The sequence below is a fragment of the Oncorhynchus clarkii genome, chromosome 3 (assembly GCF_045791955.1).
Source record: "Oncorhynchus clarkii lewisi isolate Uvic-CL-2024 chromosome 3, UVic_Ocla_1.0, whole genome shotgun sequence".
NCBI lineage: Eukaryota > Metazoa > Chordata > Actinopteri > Salmoniformes > Salmonidae > Oncorhynchus > Oncorhynchus clarkii.
The window spans coordinates 31191227-31211381 of NC_092149.1; the positions used below are offsets into that span (position 1 = coordinate 31191227).

The following is a 20155-nucleotide window of genomic DNA, read 5'->3' on the forward strand; positions in this document are numbered from 1 at the left end:
TTAAAATTATCAATGGTTTGGAGAAAAAAAAAAGGAGACCAACTCAAATATACAAGTTATTTTTATTAGCATTACTACAGGGGTAAATGTTTTATTGCTACAATTGTATGACACATTCTGTACAATGATACTTTTACAAATGTTAGATCGATGAATATAGTAATTGCGATCAAGACCTCATAACAGTTTTAGCACTTCCCACACTCAGTGACTTTCCCCTTAAAGTCCTTCAATGACCTCAATGACATTTTTAAACAAGAATACTTACCTAATTGAAAAACATGGTTTTCAAACAACTGAATCACAGGCTATAATATGAACAAATTCTCAGCCTCCATAGTTGAGAAATTCAAAAAGGCAGAACCTTCATGGCTATCCCTTGGTCTCTACTCGTCATCATTGTTTACCCTCTTCCTTTTGCCTATCTTATGGTGCCTCTGCTTGAAGATGTGACGTGAGCGTTATTGTCCATTTTACATTCTGTACTAACAACTCTCATAGCGTTACAATGTAACTTAAATGTTAAAGACCAGATACATTGTGGATGTTATCTTTATCAGTCTGTTTCAGGAAGCTCTGCCATCCAGTCTAGTGCAAGACACCCATACCTCAATAGTATGAGCTCAGGTGGGAGTGAGTCCCTGGGTGCCTTGGCATGGGAGAGCCCGGATACATGGGGCTGGTTGTTGAGTTCCAGTAAGTTGTAGACGGCCCAAAAAAGTTCCCAGGGGACACGGGCATAGGGGCGGCATGCGTGTTCATGAAGTTAATTTTTGGCTGGTGGCTGTGGTAGGGCTGGGCATAAGATACCTCCGTCTGGTACTTCACAATGCCCCCCTCTCCGCCGTGGCTCTGGTGGGCCTGTGAGATGCCCTGGAAGTCAAACTTGTAGGCGTAGCGCTTGCCGTGCACCTTGGTCATGATGTTCTTGTCGTAATAGTAGCGCAGGGCGCGGCTCAGCTTGTCATAGTTCATGTTGGGTTTGCTCTTGCGCTCGCCCCAACGCTTGGCCACCTCGTCTGGGTCAGTCATCTTGAACTCGCCATTGTTGCCCTCCCAGGTGATGATGCTGGAGTTGTTGCTGTCCGACAGCAACTCCAGCAGGAACTGCCACAGCTGGATCTGTCCAGAGCCTTGGAAGAGAAACGGGACAGGGGGTGAGGGGAATGGATGCATCAAAGGGCTGGATTCTGTTTAAGCGAGCAAGATCTGTTTCTGAAATGCTTCTCTTAAGGGTAGGATTGTTTATAGATTAGTATAGTTTTATCCATACACACTTCATTTTTCTGTATTTGTATAGATTTGTAAGTAGTAGTTTTTTGCTTGAATATCCATATCTACTATTGTGTATTGATTTCCATTTCATTCTTTATGCGATGTGCACTGCACAGAACACCGTAAGAATTATCACTGTGAATCATTGTCATTTTTATTTGTGTCAATGAATCCCTTAACGGATAGGTTGCCAACTGGCAATTTGACACAAATACAATTACATTTATTCTCATGCACCATTGATATCTCCTTCTCGTGGACTATTTTGCTATTGTCATATCAATCTATGTCCCATGGGTGTCTGTCTGAGAATATAACTTGCATAAGAGATACCACTAGGATTCTAAATACACTTTCAAGTTTGAACTACTTCAGCAAATGTGACCTTTTTCACTGTGTGTCATGGAGAGAGACAGAACGTGGGTGGACCAGGCAGAAACCTACCCACAGGCCTGTGAGCGCTGGGGTCAGGCAGCCTGTATGAACTGTGTTTGCCTGTTCGTTTCTTGGAGTGGAGGGCCTGGCCTTCTGTGAGGAGATACAGAATTAATTCTGTCAAACAGGGTCATTCTGGTTAATGGGAGACAATAATTAAAATGTTTCAGCCTAGTTTTGCTGAGGGCGAATGTATAATGCTATTGTCTAGGTGGACATTTTTGTCAATGTGCCATCCCAGACAGGGAAGGTACGACTTAATTGTTCTCTTTTTAAGGAATACCTCTGCCCTCTGTTCTCATATTCAATCTATTTTGGAGTGTTACAGTTCATGACACCAAAGCAGACAGTGTAAAGGCCACATTTGTCACCACCTTTTTGGTTCACCAGTTTAACATGATGCATTATGGGATATGCTCTCACCTGGGTTGGCTAGACGACTGCTGATGGGACCTAATGCTTGGTATGGGTCTGCAAGGAAATTCAGGGTTGGAAAGGTTAGATTGTTCTGTTAAGACATTGTTGGCTTGACTATGGTACAACGGTTATACCAGTATTACAACAAACTAGGGTCAGGAAACGAAAAAGCATCACAGATGCACACCTTGCACAATTCTCGGCGGAGGCTCTGTGACTCTGGTGCTGTGTTGGTGCTCCATGGGAGAACCTAAATCATAAACATGTGTTTTATCAGTTTTCTCTATCATTATTATTCCATCTTGAACTACAAAATTCTTGACTTAATGAATTTATTCTGCCTCCACTGTGAAACACTGTAGTAATAATTTCCAGAACTAATCTGATACAACTGTTAGTATGAATCTGCCTTAGTGCTCACAAGAAATGTAAAGCACTGAGAATGAGATGTGACGTCGGTTATTGTACCTTTGGTTACTGCAGGCAGCATGGGGTTCGATGACCAGCTGTTCCTTCTGCCTATCTCCTCATAGCTGTTCTCTGCTCAAAAAGAATGGAGGGTGAGACGAGGCATCCACAGGAAGAAAGTTCAGACGGGTAGCAGGGTGAATCCATTTTAATTCCATCACTTTTTGACAGCATCCCTTTTGATTTAAACAAAACTTTCCATAATGTTTGTACATGGCAGGAGTAGTCAGAAGGTTACATTTTGGACTTGAATACCAAAACATTTAGGAGATAAAGGTGCTCAAAGTTCACCCATTTTGCATACCATACCATGAGACATCCATGTCTACATCACCGGAAAGTATAAACAGTTGAATATGATACCAGTTAAAAGCTTATAAAAAGGTTTTTCAAATAAATTGAGATTTTTAAATGAAAATCGACTTTTTGACCTTTTTAACGTTAATTATCTAAAAACATGTCAACTCTTTCTTCATATATGCATATGTTGTAGATTAGACCCTACTTTACATCATCTGAGGTTTTTGTGTTGTGCCAAATCTGAGTTTCAGCGTTTATTGATTTGTTTCAGGTGAAATTACATTTTTATTTTCAAGAAAGTATAAAATAGTTTGACAACACTGTTTGTAAGCTTTTACATTATAGCAGTCTCAACTGTTTATCTGTTCCAGTGATGAAGACATAACTGTCTCGTGGTATGGTGGGGTTTGTAAAATAGGTCAACTATGAGCACCTTTTATCTCTTGAATGTTTTTGCATTTGGGTCCAAAAAGTAACTTAGTGAGAACTTCTACAATGGGCAAAGTATGTCTGGAATGTTTAATTCAAATCAAAAGGGGGACTGTCAAAAGTGATTGAATTCAAGTGTATTTACCCAGCAGCCATAGACGGAAGGATTTTTTTCCAAACACAATCATGGTATCAATAATTGCTTCTATTTCACCAGTTGCACGTCCGAGTACTTGGACAGACTAAGTTATAAGGATAATTTAGTTGTAATGTCAGCCTGCGGTACCTCGGAGGGCCTTCAACTTGACATACTACATGAGAGGGGTCAACACTGACCTAGCCTGCAACGTAATTTCCCAGAGTAGCTCAAACTGCGCATGCAATGTTTTCAAAAATTCCTCCCATGTAGCAAGATGGGGGGACACACTAAAATGATACTCCCTGACCATCAAATGCACCACTGACCATTCCCATAGAAAACAATGGGGTATCGTCATCGGTGGCTTCGTCCATATTTTTTTTACAGTCTATGGAAGGAAGCCCAAAAACTGACTTAAAAGAGTGATTTGAGGCAGCCAGAAGAAAACAGAGAGCTGAAGATGGTCCAGTATTCCTTGGGGTGAGTGTCCTTTTGACCGGGCCACCTCTGTTGCCACTAGATTGTCAATTGTGTCCCAAAGTGGGACCCGTACTCGCCCATTTCTCTGCCGGTGCAGCTGTTTCCTGTCTGAAACTGACTTGAGACGTGGACTCGTCAAATAGTTGTCAACTCACGGCAACGCTCCGCCAAAAGACTTTAAAGCGATCTAAACTATGTAATCTGAAAAGGCAACTCAACACTTAATTTTGAAGTATTTGATCTGCCTCAGAGGTTTGAATAAATTATTCCTGCCACAAAACCCCTCCATTTGAATCCCCTTCTCATTTTAAGGCTGTTTATCTCAATGTTCGCTAGCTCCAGGTTCTTTATGCATGCAGTTTAAGGATTTTACACTGTCTCTGTGTTCTTGGTAATGAGTTGTGAAGTTAATTGTCTTACCTGATTTAACCTGTAGTCTGGGTTGTTGCTGTGTGTTGTTGGTTGGAGTTGTGGGGTAGGAGAAAGTAGGGCTGCCTAAAAAGAGATTCAAAGACGGTTACAAAATGGATACATAGATCAGTTATGTCCTCGTGGAGTATGAAAATAGTCATATGAAAAGTTTCTACGAGTCCCAGGCCGTAACCCTTACTCTGTCGGAGGTAATTGAGGTGGCCGAGCAGGATGTCAGTGTTGTAGGCGGACGTGAGGCGCATCATATCCTCCTTGGTCATCTTGCAGAGGGCCTTGCCCTCCAGTGTGTGGAAGTGCATGATGTCCACCTCTTCCAGGCTGTACTCCTTGATGGCCCAGTCCAGCCACTGGCGCACATGGTCCTGGGTCCACACCTCAGGGTCTGGGACCAGGAGGAAGAGGAGGACAGGGAGAGATTGGTAAGTCGTGGTAACAGGAGGTTGTTGTAACTCACACAGACCCATCATCTCATCAAGTTGAGAAGTTACTCTTTTGAGTAAAAAAAAAAAAGTTAACATTTACATTTTTCTTCTCCTCAAATGAAACTTAAGGTGTTTATAAATGTACAGTAAGAACCCAAAGATGACGTATGAACCTCATGAATACCCCAAAATATCAGACAGTTTGTAGACGCCTAGCCTCTGTCTGTACCCTAGGGCAGGGGTTCCCAAACTGTTTTGCTTTGTGACCCACCAATTGAGTTGGCCTTTTTGAGTCGAGACCCACCATAAGGGTTGAGTGGTTAAAAAAACAGACACAGACCAAATAAGTAAAACATATCTTGGCAGCGGAGAGAAAATGTTGCAGTTTTATAGCTAATCTACATTTCCTACAATTCTATGCATTTTGACATGGCTAATGCTGTGTTCTTATGCTCAAACATTACAAAATCAATGGGGGCTGATTGTCTAGCTTTTATTTAGTTGATTGTTAATATTCAAAGATTATAGGCTATTATTGATAAATAAATAGGTCCTTTATGTTTTCTACATACTTTCTATTTGGTTTAAGTTTACACTGAAAGCATTTTCATTCAGTGTCCCAGAAGTGGGTCCTGACCATCATCAACTTGATCATCAACTTTTATTTTTCTTGAGCGGATGGTCAAGGGGCTGGAACATAATTACAAATCATTTGTTGACTGCAAATTGACCTCAAGATGCCCAAACGTATATTTGATTAAAACATCATTTCAAACCTTGCTTACATTTTTGAATCTTATCTATTATGTGTGGGAATAATTTTAACAGATTTCCAAAATGTGAATCCCTTGTAGCTGATTTGCTGGTGTTTTTATAAAAAAATGTTTTGTCCCAAAATAAAAAATACTATTATCAATGTTGTTTTTGTGTTCAGAATTTGGGGGGGATGTGGCCCTGCCCTAGGGTCTTCTTTGTCCTTGTTTAACACAGCTGTGATGTAATATCCATATTATCAAGGCCACTAGAATAGCTTGGCCTGTGTGACTCAGGCTAAGAATCAAACCTTGTAGTCTTTCTTGTCTATTAAGTGTATAGATTTAACACACCTAATGTCTCATGTTTGGAATGTCATCTTAGGTGGAATCTCCCAACAATGACTCACTGGCTGGATTCCATTCCATAAATGTGCTCCCTTCCCAGTCCCTAAAATCTGCTCTTAATGGCTGACTCCCAAATGATGGAAGATCATTTAACAAGTGAAGGCAATATGATGGGAACACCAATCCAGCCTATTCTCTTCGCAGATCCTTGTGTGCCTTAGGATCTGGGCACCCCTCCGCTGAGTGTGTTGGCACCTCACCTGCGGGCACTATGACTCTCTTCTCCTCTGTGGCGCTGTTGGGCGTGGTGGCGGTCTGGGGGCTGGCGCGGGGCTCAGGGTATGAGGCCTGGTAGGCCAGCTGACCCCCTTCGTTGCTGCTCATGTGTCTGGAGCGTTTGGTCACACTGCAGTCCACAGGGGACTCACGACTGTTGAGAAAGAATGGGGAGATGAGTAATATTCTGGTATGATTCTGTGTGATCCTGTTGCAGTATTTATTATGGTGATGGTAAACTCTCTTGAATGAAAAAATATATATAACACTAAATAAGTGGGAATGTGGTGTGTGTGTATATATAACACTAAATAAGTGGAAATGTGGTATATATAACACTAAATAAGTTGTATAACTTCTCTCAAAGACTGCTAATTGTGATGCACCCTCCCTCACCTGGTTCCGTTGATGTGCTCTCCTCTCTTCCCAGGGTTCTGTGCTCCCGGACCGGCCCACTCCGGCTCGGTGGGTTCTTGGCTCTCTTCGGAGGCCTGGCTGAAGCTTCCCGGTGACGTCATCTCGCCCTTCATGTGCATGGTCGTGGCGGCAGGGAAGGGCGACTCGAATATGGACTGGTCCTCGCTCACCACGGACAGTGCTTCCTGCCGGCATGGACAAACAGTGGAGTCAGCGGTTACGGTAAGTATGGGCCACAACTAGTCGTGATGATGGTAGCCAGGAAACTGCTCACACCTCTGTGAGGTTTTTCCACACTACGTTGAATGGAACACACATGATGAAATGTTATACCCTAATGAGTCTTGTTCTATTGATGAAGGATTTATTAATTCACGTTTCTAACTTTGTCATATTCCAGATGTCTTTAGAATATGTGATTGGTGACATGGAAAATAGAGGATTGTGGCATGAAGTTTATAAATCTCTGTCATTATTGATCAATTTAGCTGTATCATAATGTTTGATTGCAGTTACTTGCGGAACACTGGCATCGACGTTTGGAGAAATGAGAGCTTCCTTGATCTTTGTCACAGTTTTAATTCGTTGGGATTGGGGTGATGGTGGGGGGGAGCTTGGTGGAGTCAGATCAAGATTTGAGACGCTTTCTTTGTGCTGCTTCCTGTGTTTAACGCTGACAATGGCCCCCAAACTCCAAACCATTCTTCAAGATGGCACTGTGTGTGTGTGTGTGTGTGTGTGTGTGTGTGTGTGTGTGTGTGTGTGTGTGTGTGTTTGTCTTCGAGGGAGTGTTGTGTCTATACAGTGGGTAAGGATAGGCCTTGTTTTTGAGTCTTTGTGTGGGTAAGTATATATGTGTAGGTCTAAGTGCGTGTGTGTTAAGAGGACTTCACTATTGTCTTTGTGGCTCGTACGTCAGTGCCGGGCTTTTTCGGTGGCCCACAGGAAATCTGGCCCCCATGTGCAGAGAAACCTTTTGGCACAGGCCAAGGGAAAGGAAACAGAGGGGGGCCACTGTGTAAAGATGTGGCTCATTTTTAAACTGGAAAACAACCTAGGGTTGATGAAGGTAGGGGAGGATTGGGTACGTTGGACAGCAAGAATACACAACCTTGATTGAAGTTCAAAGTGCCACACTTCCATTGTGTTACCTGAGCATTGTAAAGTGTTTCATGCATTGTACACATTTAGTGGCATTTCCTTCGTCAGACTAACAGTGACAGGACTGTTAGCTATAGCAACATTTAAGCTTAATTGAATGACATTAATATATCAAACTGACATTATTTCAGTACTCATACTGAAATGTTAGTACATGTGATGTTTGTTTTCAGTGGTAGAGGAACAACACATCACAGGTCCACCACACTTTCCTCCCTGACCGTTACCCTCTCTCTCTCCTCTCTTTGTCTCTTTCCTCTCGCTTCTCTCTTTCTTCTCCCTGTCTGTCTCTCTCCTCCTCTCATGCTGTGCAGAGGTCCTGACAGCAGAAGTGAAACTAAGGGCTGAGCTGAGAAGAGGTTGAGGCTGAGCAGCAATGATTCATGGAAAGTGTCATGAGCACCATTCTCATATTGTAATGTTATGCATTGGAGTGATCAGTTGTTGAACTCCTTATCTTTCATTAGGTTCATTCATTGTTTCAATGGCATATTTGTGCATTCACAGCCCCAAGCTCATACACCTGCTCTTCTCCCCCCCCCCCCCCCCCCCCCCCCCCCCCGCTCACTCCCTCTCCCTCTATAGCTTGCAAGCTGACACAAATATACCGAATGTGGCCTGACCGCCAATGCCACAACTGACTTCCTGTTCAATGAGTTTCGTAGAAGCTAGGCCCTGTTGCTGAGGGACACAAAATAGTTTTGAAAACAATTTTGTCTGCACACACACGGCATACACACATTTTAAAGTTCTGTCAGTTCTTCTGTCAAAGTGAAATTCTTTTTTTGGTTCATTATATTTGTGCATTATCACACTTAGGCCATTTTTATCTATTGAAAGGTTTGTACCGAATGTACTAGGCCCACCTAAGGCTAATACTAGATACTGCCATAAAATGGGCTGTTGAACAAAATACAAAAGCCAACAGAACCATACACAGGCAGAACATGTAGGACTGTAAGTTAGAAGTCTGTTGTCTCAGGTTCAGCTGCTTAATGGTTGATGGTTAGCAGCACATCAGATAATCATCTTATGAATCATCCGCATAGGGTGGTGCTCACACAGTTCACCAATAGTGACACATCCTTGTACCACAACCATACTACCAACTGTTGTGAAACATCCTTACATTCACAACAGAACTCTAGCTTAATAACCTCTATTGGAACTCAAACACAGTGCAAAAGCAAACAAATATTTACTTGTCCAACACCTGCTTCCCACCTAATCTCTCTTACAGTTCCTAGATACAGTTGAAGTCGGAAGTTTACAAAACTAGTTTTCCAAACACTCCACAAATGTATTGTTAACTAACTATAGTTTTGGCAAGTTGGTTGGGACACAAGTAATTTTTCCAACAATTGTTTACAGACAGATTATTTCACTTATCATTCACTGTATCACAATTCCGGTGAGTCAGAAGGTTACATACACTAAGTTGACTGTGCCTTTAAACAGCTTGGAAAATTCCAGAAAATGTCATGGCTATAGAAGCTTCTGATAGGCTAATTGTCATCATTTGTGTCAATTGAAGGTGTACCTGTGGATGTATTTCAAGGCCTAACTTCAAACTCAGTGCCTCTTTGCTTGACATCATGGGGAAATCAAAAGAAATCAGCCAAGAACTCAGGGAAAAAATGGTAGACCTCCACAAGTCTGGTTCATCCTTGGGAGCAATTTCCAAACACCTGAAGGTACCACATTGATCTGTACAAACAATAGCATGCAAGTATAAACACCATTGGCCAACGCAGCCGTCATACCGCTCTGGAAGGAGACGCGTTCTGTCTCCTAGAGATGAACTGCAAATCAATCCAAGAACAACCACAAAGGACCTTGTGAAGATGCTGGAGAAAACGGGTACAAAAGTATCTATATCCACAGTAAAACGAATCCTATATTGAAATAACCTGAAAGGCCGCTCAGCAAGGAAGAAGCCACTGCTCCAAAACCGCCATAAAAAAGCCAGTCTATGGTTTGCAACTGCACATGGGGACAAAGATCGTACTTTTTGGAGAAATGTCCTTTGGTCTGATGAAACAAAAGTAGAACTGTTTGGCCATAATGACCATCGTTATGCTTGGAGGAAAAAGGGGGAGGCCTGCAAGCCGAAGAACACCATCCCAAACGTGAAGCACAGGGGTGGCAGCATCATGTTGTGGGGGTGCTTTGCTGTAGGAGGGGCTGGTGCACTTCACAAAATGGATGGCATCATGAGGGAGGACAATTATGTGGATATATTGAAGCAACATCTCAAGACATCAGTCAGGAAGTTGAAGCTTGGTCGAAAATGGGTCTTCCAAATGGACAATGACCCCAAGCATACTTCAAAGTTGTGGCAAAATGGTTTAAGGACAACAAAGTCAAGGGATTGGAGTGGCCAACACAAAGCTCTGAGCTCAATCCTATAGAAACATTTGTGGGCAGAACTGAAAAAGCATGTGCGAGCATGGAGGCCTTACAAACAGTGGCCTCCAACAAATTTGGACCCCCTTGTGGCCCCCCACATGGAGAGTATGAAATCATTTTTACATATCAAAAATTAGTTATCATTCTTTTTTTACATCCATTATTAGACAGTGGCAACGATGATAATTATGAACATGGTCTTTTGCCTGCAATGCAGTGAAGAAACCGATGACAACAATAACGTCTAATGTAAATTGCCCCTCTAACAGTACAACTGGACCCAGCTTAGCCCCCCCAGTTTAAATGGTCTAGAACCGCCACTGCTTACAAACCTCCTGACAGTTACACCAGCGCTGTCAGGAGGAATGGGAAAAAATTCACCCTACTTATTGTGGGACGCTTTTGGAAGGCTACCCGAAATGTTTGACCCACGTTAAACAATTTAAAGGCAATGCTACCAAATACTAATTGAGTGTATGTAAACTTCTGACCCACTGGGAATGTGATGAAAGAAATAAAAGCTAAATCATTATCTCTACTATTATTCTGACATTTCACATTCTTAAAATAAAGTGATGGTCCTAACTGACCTAAAACAGGGAATTTTTACTAGGATTAAATGTCAGGAATTGTGAAAAGCTGAGTTTAAATGTATTTGGTTAAGGTGTATGTAAACTTCCGACTTTAACTGTATATCTTTGATTCACAAGGGAGACTGATTACTAGTCTAAATCAAAGGCTTGTAGACTGCAATGCATAACTATGGTTAGATTAACTTTTGTTCTATATCATTGCTGAAGTTGATTTATGTTGTGAATGTATTTTAGCTTTGATCTGTGCTTATGGTGCCTTTCCACAGAGGCCTCGCATTGCAAAGAGTTTGTCTACCAAGGTGAATGTTCATTGCCAAACAAGAAAAGATTGACTCCGCTAAATATTCAATCGTCTATGATTTTAAAAAGTCAATGGATAAAAAGTGTACAACTAAAAGAAAGTTCATTATGCTATTGTTTATCACAATTTAAATGAATACATAACTGCCCATTGAAACCATAGCCACATAATATCAAGAAACTTTGCTTATTGTATGCAGTTGATCACTAATTCACTACGGTGATCCATGTAACATGTGACCAACTCTGTCCTCAATATGGTGTAGAAGCCAAGAAAGCAGAAGTAGAGGTTGAATCGAGCTGATTTTCCAAAGGCCTGCAGCAGCTGCTCCTTCAACATGCAAAAACATGTGGTTTTCACAACTTTTGATATGGCGACATCATAGCTTCTGTTACATGGCTTTTAGCCAGTAGAAACATAAAGCATGTACTGTAGCTGCCAATAATAAAGGATACACATGGAGTATGAGCACGGTCGTCTTAGTTATATTCAGAGTTAATGTATTCACATCTAAAACATTGCAGTGCCTCGACACATCCAGTGACTTGATTCTGTTTTGCAAAGACTCTGCCTTTTTCGTGTGGATGGAGCGGAAATGTGTGCGGAAAGTCTGAGGTTTGAGACAGGAAGCCTGCAGAGCTCAGATAACGACACCTGACAAGCGCTCCTGTTTGCAGCTCAGGCCTCTATATTCTTTAAATAACTTTGTGACAAAAACAACTGACTTTATCTGGATGTTTTAGAAAATATCCATGTTTCAGTAGATGGGCCATCATATTTAAGTTTTAAAAGTGTGTGTGTGTGTGTACGTGCGTGCTCCTAAATTACGCTCTCTATATCACTGTAATAACATCCATTTTCAGTAACCAGAAGTAGCCTATTTATTCCCTCCCTCAGATTATCTGAATAGTAGCCTAAGTATGTTAGTCCTTCCTATATGTTGTAACCTCTATAGGGTATGAAGAAAAGTAATAATCATTTCGTTATACGTTTCTGGAAGTGATTTGATTTCAGTGGACGAGAAACAGGATGGACACCTGCAATGCGTGAAAGTAGGCTAAAGTTGTTGGTCCAAAACGTATACATTTTAATCAAGTTTAATAACATTGTAATGCAAATGGCTTATTCCAATGCCTTAGCTACTTCAAAATATCATCAACATGGTTGAGGAACCAATTTCAAAACCTGTTAAATCGTTTATTTCGTTTCGTTATTAGCCTCTAAATTGATATGTTTCGTTCTGCAAATAGGCTGAATTGATCGTGAGGTTTATAACCTTGGCAGAATTTCCATTCGTTGTTTTAGTGCATTTTTTCTCAAAGTTGAAGGTCCTTGTTGCTTTACAGGACAAGCTATTTAATCGGGTGCTACATATTTTGTCGAACTATTCGTTAACTGTTTGGTTAAATTCACCCTATTATGTGAAAATAATAATCGGTAATGCTATAACAAGGAATACCTCAATACCTTATATTTGTAATTGATGCTGTTCGGTTGTCTTGGTCAGGGTTTTTGCCCCACCTTCATGACAAAAATGCGTTTCAGAACCATTAGATAAGTCAATATTTTATCCATTCCAAATCTAGTAGCCTAGTTATTCTCATCAATTTCGGTAAGCTTGAGATCGTCTCTACATTACCCCCATTTTAATAATTCGATTAAAGAAGAGTCATTTCCTGAATTCCTTTTGTTAATTGGATAAAATAATCCTAACAGTTATTCATATGTTGTGGTAATTATGATTTAATGTCGAAAGAAATTTAAAATATGAAATACCAGTCATCTCATTGATTTCGATCCTCCAACTCTATGGAAAGTAGCCTTCTACTCCAAATACGTTCCATGGCGCCAAGACACCTGCCACGAGCGCGCTCCAATAAACTTGTACTAATCAAGATTGCTTGTATGCTGTGTAATGTGCCTCAAAGGTGTCGTCTTTATCATCAATTGGGACAGGTACATCACTTCTTTTTAAATCACCTTGAACTTTCTCTAAACTAGCATATGTGCGTTTAACCCAGGAACGTCTGCATTAAACTTGATTAAACGAAACAATTAAAATAGCGAGTTTTGCGCGCCCCTTTTTACGCGTGCAGTGCTGGACACCATTTCGTTTTTATCGGTGTGCAAAGATGTAGTGGTTACTTGTGTTATTAAAGAGCCGACATACAACCACGAACGGGAAGGAAGAGGAGATTTTGTACAAGAAGGAAAGAGTGGGGACCTCGCATCACCGCTTTGCCTCTCTCACTCAGCAAACAGAGACGTGCTAAACAACTCAGTGGGTGGCTGCGTATCGTTTTCACAAGCGACATTAAAACCAGTTCAATCGCCTACCTTTATCGTACAGTCCATTGTAGCAGTCACTCAGTCGTTGATTCTCATTTAGTCATTTAAACACGTTATAACTAGTCTGGATAGCCTGACTGAATCGCATCAACCCATACACAAGCGCATTTACCCTTTGGCGCAAACCATTGCAGCAACAATTCTTGCTTAGTCCATAACCGGATGGCAGCTTTTTTCTCTCTCTCTCACTCTAAATTGGGAAGTGAAGTCACTCTAACAACGCATTAGGGCTGTGTCCCTACTGGTGAAACGAAGTCCTTTTTAATTTCTTAGAACATTGCACACACAAACCTGTTGATTAGCCTACAAACCAACGATGACAATCTTCCTAATCTGACTGTGCCTAAAAGTTGATCAGGCTGATGATTGGACATAGAGCAATAAAGGTGCAGATATGGTTGGACTTCTATAGGCTTTGCTCCGAGTGTTGTTATCATTCAGCAATGTCTTGAGAAATATGGTGCATTTTGAGGTGCACAAACACATTACATAATGTGTGTTCCAAGCAACATGTAATTTACAAATGAATGTAGGCCCATTTCTAATTTGTTATTGGGCATTGTTGAGATGAATACATTCGCTTGTCATTCAAAAGCCTGTTGCTTGCAACTTTCTAAACTTAAACTTGAATAGCCTCACCATAATAACCATAGTGGTAATGAACATTGTATACCCTTCCTGTAGTTTTTCTAAATATGACTCCGGAAATTGCAACTGATGTCAAAAAATCTCTGACCGCAAACTTGCACACTGTGATAAAAAGAACCTCATTACAAAGTAAGACCATGTTCCCCTTAGCAAACGAATCATTAAACGTTCTCTGACAAATAACCATCTATCGGAAAGGAGGAAAGGGCATATTTTAAGACCTTTACTTTCTTAGTCTGCAAGTAGGCCTATAGATGGTGACTATAGATATGGCTATAATATGATAGACCCAATGCACTTCCGTGAGGTTGAATGTAAAAGGTGACTTTAAACAAATTCATAAAACGTTGTTTTATTATTTAATAGTGTGCAAAGTTAGACAATAGAAAATGTGAGTTTCTGTATTTTATTAGAAAATATTTGTCTTTTAATGATCAATTTCCATGGGTTTATCATGAAAGCTACCACACATTGCTTATGTCTCAATCTTGCTTTAACGCATGCATGGAGTAACCTACTTTAGTTTGTCTATCACCATAATATGTTCAGAAAATCGAAACTTTCTTTGGCCTTTTATGTCAAAATAAATTCAAATAAATAAATAGCCCAGCTGAGATGATCCCAAGCCCTTTACAAGGCACAGCATTAATAGCCTTCTAGTATGCCTAGATTTAGTATGCATTTTCTGTCTTATACATTTAAATGTTTCCTCATTTGTGGAAGGAAATAACGAAATATATTTGAACTGTCCCTTCAGTCCACTGAACAATGTTTAGGCCCATTTTTATTTATTAAGATAATCTATGAGACATTTTGATTAAGGTTATAGCATTGTTCAGCTTTGTAATATTCTGGAGTTTTTCATTGTGTCATTCAGTTGGTAAACCAGTTGACTTGATGATGGACTCTTCATCATTAGGCCGGCCAGGAGGTTGTGTAACTCGAAACCCCTTGTGTCCTTGTTTGGAGACGGGGGGTCCCAATCACGACTCGTGTGTCTCCCACACCGTGCACGACTTGGCAGCTCACTTTTCCAGATGTATTTTTTCTCTGCTGGGGAAAATTGCGGTGTTTGTTTATACAAGGCGCTTGTGTGGGCCTTATCTGCTCAGGCCACTCAGACCGTGATTTCAGAGCTTCAGCATGTAGTTTACGGGCTATTGTTCTGTCGACTGGCTTCTAAAGATATGCTCATGGCCTCCCACCTCATTATAAGCAACTTGCAAGTTCTGATTTTTAAAACACCCTATCTGTCCTCCGCCCTGGCTGGCATGGGTTTATGCTTAGTCGATGTTGCCAAGCATAGAAAAAGGTAATGATTTCCATTAATTTTGTTTAATGACTAAGTCAATAGCCAATTGATAGGCATACAGGCGTTTTGGTGTAGCCTATTAGGTCGCTATTGACCTAATTGGGGGAAAACATTTTCTCAGTACATTGGCTAGTTTTATATTGGCCTAATTTAAATAAAATAATTTGTGGATCAAGTTGTATTCCGATAAAATATATCTATGAATATACTAATAAACTCTCCATACATTATATGATCACGAATGGGTTGTCAATTTATCATGGGAGTAAAATAGCCAATTGGGCATGCAATGTTAATTAGATTTTGGGCGATCAATTGACCATTTTATGATACATTTTTGTGAATGGGTGTGTGTCTGGCTGCCAAATCTGTGTTCGTGAGTCGTGGCTGACGTCACGGCCAGTTAAACAGCAGTTTTTTGGGACCGGGGAGTCACGAAGCAAGAGGACACATTCCTTTGCACCGGGGAGCAGGCACGCCCCTCAAAGCTCCGCTGCTTTATAACGGGACTGGGCCGGGCAGAGGGAGACAACACAACTGTAACTCTGAACTCCAAGTGGAAGCAACTGTTCCCGTCAAATACGTACTGGGATACCATCCTGAAATCCAACGAGAGAAACATAGACACCAGAGACTCTAAAATAAAGGTAGGATTTTGCCTCCTGCGAATTTAAGTTAATGTATGCAGCCTGCTAGAACACTTAAAATGATTAAGAATGCAATATATATTTACATTTTCAGAGACCATTTTAAAGAAATCCAATTATACATAGATGTAATATATATATGTATATATAGATGTATAGATGTATAGATGTGTATATATAACATATGTTATACAAAGATGTAAAATTGTATGAAAAAGATGTTCCACAATAAAATGGGCATGACATATGTATTCCACTTTTTCCACACAGATGGATATGTACCAAGCTGGATATTATATGGAAGATTTCAGGACACAGGAAGTCCCTGCTGGTTTGGACTTTGCATCATATGGTATGTAATGTCCTCATTGGATAACTTATTGATAAACACTGATCAATGCATCAGTTCGGATTGAACTACACCCCAAACCAAATAACTGCCACCAACGCCACTAGTATTATGATTAATCATCAACTTTATTATTTATCATTGTACACTCTGAAAATAACTTTCAGAGTGTCCACATGTTTCTATGATAAGATTTTGAGCTATGTTTCCTGTAGCTCTGTGTAGTAGTTGAAGGACAACGGAAATGTTTTTTGCATAGTTAGTATCTCATCAGCCCTGTCAGAAACTCAAAGTGAGACCTTGACATCTGCTTCTTCTACCCAACCGAGGGCTGTGTCAGGAAAAGGGGTGCTGGGGTGTGTGTCCATGCACTGTTTGTAGGAATGTTAGTCTGACTGAGGGAGGTAGAGCGAGATGGGGTGGTCGGGTTAAAGACCCTCCCGCTCTCTTTCCCTAATCCTTTCCTCCAGACTTCCTTCTCCAACAGATTTAGAGCCCCTCTCCTCCCCCTTCATCACTACTCTGTCACGCTCCCTCCACTGGCGTTTCCTCCTCTTTCCCTCTGTTTCCCTTTCTCCCTCCATTCAACTAAAATGGGTCTGGTTGAGATTTTGTTCTGGGTGCCTCAGAATACTTGTTAAATAGATCTTTTGATGTGTTATTGTTACTATTATTAAACGTAAATAAGAATAATGAGTAATAGTAGTAGACCATAACATTATTATTACTTCAAGAATAGCAGTTAAGACAGTTTTTAGAGATAAGCTTGTAACCCCTTCATATCAATATAACTTATTACATTCTAAACCAATTCTATTTCTATTCCATTTTGAGTTCTGTTTAGATCTTTATGCCTTTTGACTCAACCCGATCCTTCTCTTCTATCTCTGTGACCTCCAGACTACAGTGATGAAGACCTGTCTTTTCTATTAGACAGTAAAGGACCAGGGCAGCAGCAACAGTATCCAGAGAGTTATGGAGAGCTGCAGAAGAATCCATGTCCGTACGACAACAAAGGTACGCATATGAAGACTCTTCTAGAGGCTGTTATTTGACCACTCTGATAAGCATTCTGGGGGAAAAATCACAAGATAGTCAATGGTCACTGACAGGCCTAACTTCCAATGTTGCTCACATGTTTTATTGTTGACGTCTTTCATTCTTCTTTTTTTTCAGTAGCCTCCAGTGACTCTGTCCTGTTCAACCTGGATTCATACCCAGAGTTTAACTGTTGGGCATCATACCCAAGTGGTGAGTGTCAGTCCCCTGTTCTCCAATCCATATGTTTCTATCATTTTGAGAATGATTCTATTATCAACACCTGTTGTAGTATTAGAAATGAATGAATATTGATCATGATTGTTCATTCCTTTTTCTCTCTCTATCCATTACTAGATGGGCTGACTTTGGACCAGTCTCAATCGGGGTTCCAGGATTCCACCCAGACGTATCACAGCCTTGTGCCCCTGTGTTCTCCAGCCCAGAGTGGACAGTTCAGCCCGGGCATGGAGGATGCTAGCACCAGCAACTCCTTCCTCCCTGGAAAAGGAACGAGCCACGGCGGGTCCCCCAGCACTGTCAGCCTGGACCACCTCAGTAAGAAAGACCACACATTTGAGACATAATGCAAAAAAAATGAAATTAACCAATGCATGACCATTAGGCCTATTTGTGTTTAGAAACATATTGGCAGTTGTTTTTTTTTTTGTAGGCTGTGTAATGTCTAATTCAAATCATTTTTCAAGCTGTCTGTTATTACCAGCTCTTCTTGGTTTATTTAACTTGTAAAAATAACCACACAGAAAAATCCATAGGCTATGATTACATGAATAATATATGCAATGTCTAACTCCTCCTCTTCCATAGGTGAAGCTGAACAAAGCTACACCCGTCACTCAGGTGAACAACTGTACGACTCAGAAGCACAGAAGACGTCACCCTCCTTCTGGCCAGACTACCCCTCTCCCAGCTACAGCGCATCCCTGCTGCCCCCTCACCACCCTCCATCTTGTTCCTCAACCCCTGGACCACAGCAGCCTTCAGAGCAATACTGCCCCCGTGTGGCCAAACGCAAAAGTACACACTCCCAAAGACACGAGAGGGAAAGAGGACAAGTGATGGGAATGTCAGTTTATCCAGGTGAGACTAGTCTCTTATCATGACTTATCATTACTACTGTTATACAAGTGTGAGTGTGGGTAGTGTGTGAGCCTGATTGTGGGTTTGCTCGAGAATGTGCTTTTGTCATTACTGTGTCTTCTTTTAAATTGAAACAAATTCATAGTATATCTTAAGAGTAGCAGGCAAAAACAACTTTTTTGTTTGCAGTCTAGGGCTAAAGATAATACAATTCTGATTTTTTTCATATGCATTTTCTCTCTATTTAGGATCAGGGCCCATCCAATTGTGGCAATTCTTACTGGAGCTGCTTCTAGACTCCGCCTGCTGTACCTTCATCTGCTGGACAGGAGACGGTTGGGAGTTCAAGATGTCCGACCCAGCAGAGGTGAGTTTCTCTACTGATTGTGAGATTTTAACCACTCGCACGAGGAGTTGGAAACCAGCATAGGATTGAGCAATGGGAATATGCTATCATGTGTTTGTGGTTATTTTTTAACAATCACCCCCTTTGTGTTTCATCCAGGTGGCCAAGCGCTGGGGCCAGTGTAAGAACAAGCCCAAGATGAACTACGAGAAGCTGAGCCGTGGCCTGCGCTACTACTACCACAAGAACATCATCCACAAAACGACGGGCAAGCGCTACGTCTACCGCTTCGTCTTGGACGTGCAGGGGATGCTGGGAAAGACGGCACAGGAGGTCCTGGCCAGCCTGAACATTTTACCCACGGGGACAGAGTCCTCCTGGCAAGGCCAGGGGGCACCAGGATCATCACCTGTGTCCAGCGAAGCATGGGCGTCGCAGTAGAAGGAGTGTACCAGCAGCACTGGTTCTCATTGGTGCTATTGTCTCTTGATAGTGTTATGGCTACATCACTAGAAATGTGCTATGTAGAACAAGCATGCCTCTTTGACATGTAGAAAAGGAATAACATCGGCTCTATTCATGGGATTTCTATCTGCAACATTAGACAATGTTCGGTGTAACACTTTTATTACCAAGTGATACAGTAGTAGCCATAGCTGTGGGAAGTAGGCGTGTTGAGGTTGCTGCAGCACTACTAAAAAGTATGTAGTAGCCTTCAATTTGATTTGGTTTTAGTGTATGACTTACCTCCTATTAACATCAGCAGAGTAAGAGCTCAATGAAACGGTAAGCCCAGCTGTCTCCAATACTGATGTTCTTTATGGTAATGACATGGTTAGTATTGAACAATCCTCCTCCATCCTCAAGTACTTCTTGCCCCCTCTAAAATAATGGGTGCATGACACCCCTGCTTAGCACCCATGCTGTTGAACAATGTTTGACAATAACTTTGACTGTGAGGATCTGTCTATTTTTATACTCTTACATATCTACCTCTTTTATTGCTGACAAAATAAAGCTAAGAGGGACAATGCTTGTTCTGTTGAATATAATGTGTGATAATGTGTGATTTACATGATTTAGGGAACAATGTTGTTTGTAAAATGATTGTAAATAAACTGTACATAACTTGAAAATACTATTTACATTTTCTGTATTATTTCGAAAGGTATAAAACTAAAATGAGCAGGCAAAAATATATACAAATAATATAATCGAATTTATCTTAACAAATCTATATTACATTTTTGTAAAAATGGAATGGATTAGGCTGTTTTGTTTCTGCTGGATTCTGCTGATGGACCTCCCCTC

General features: G+C 41.1%; 2 protein-coding genes across 5 annotated transcripts; one reads left to right on the plus strand and one right to left on the minus strand.

The window, feature by feature from the left end:
* Positions 1–43: 43 nt before the first annotated feature.
* Positions 44–13600, minus strand: LOC139393111 (Friend leukemia integration 1 transcription factor-like). Of its 4 annotated transcripts, none has more exons than XM_071141473.1 (10): positions 13392–13600; positions 6570–6775; positions 6158–6327; positions 4554–4757; positions 4364–4438; positions 2596–2667; positions 2315–2377; positions 2134–2181; positions 1720–1803; positions 44–1133 (listed from the first exon to the last, which is right to left on the minus strand). In XM_071141473.1, the coding sequence occupies exons 1-10, from the start codon at positions 13407–13409 to the stop codon at positions 610–612; spliced, it is 1464 nt and encodes a 487-aa protein (XP_070997574.1). In that variant the 5' UTR covers positions 13410–13600; the 3' UTR covers positions 44–609. The 4 variants fall into 4 exon arrangements, with proteins under 4 accessions (XP_070997574.1, XP_070997582.1, XP_070997590.1 ...); XM_071141481.1 differs by lacking the exon at positions 13392–13600 and adding an exon at positions 12831–13257; XM_071141489.1 differs by lacking the exon at positions 1720–1803 and having other exon boundaries at positions 13392–13585.
* LOC139393137 (protein C-ets-1-like) lies at positions 13542–19980 on the plus strand. Its single transcript, XM_071141507.1, has 8 exons — positions 13542–16010; positions 16281–16362; positions 17260–17376; positions 17536–17610; positions 17755–17955; positions 18226–18498; positions 18747–18865; positions 19004–19980. The coding sequence occupies exons 2-8, from the start codon at positions 16281–16283 to the stop codon at positions 19283–19285; spliced, it is 1149 nt and encodes a 382-aa protein (XP_070997608.1). The 5' UTR covers positions 13542–16010; the 3' UTR covers positions 19286–19980.
* The last annotated feature ends 175 nt before the right edge of the window (positions 19981–20155 follow it).

Coding starts and splice junctions, on each gene's coding strand:
- LOC139393111 (XM_071141473.1), bottom strand. Junction 4,439..4,553: donor CCTCAATTACCTCCGACAGA/GTAAGGGTTACG, acceptor ATCTCTTTTTAG/GCAGCCCTACTTTCTCCTAC. Junction 2,668..4,363: donor CAGACTACAGGTTAAATCAG/GTAAGACAATTA, acceptor CTTTTTGAGCAG/AGAACAGCTATGAGGAGATA.
- LOC139393137 (XM_071141507.1), top strand. CDS start 16,281: ATGGATATGTACCAAGCTGGATATTATATGGAAGATTTCAGGACACAG. Junction 16,363..17,259: donor TTTGGACTTTGCATCATATG/GTATGTAATGTC, acceptor TGTGACCTCCAG/ACTACAGTGATGAAGACCTG. Junction 17,611..17,754: donor TTGGGCATCATACCCAAGTG/GTGAGTGTCAGT, acceptor ATCCATTACTAG/ATGGGCTGACTTTGGACCAG.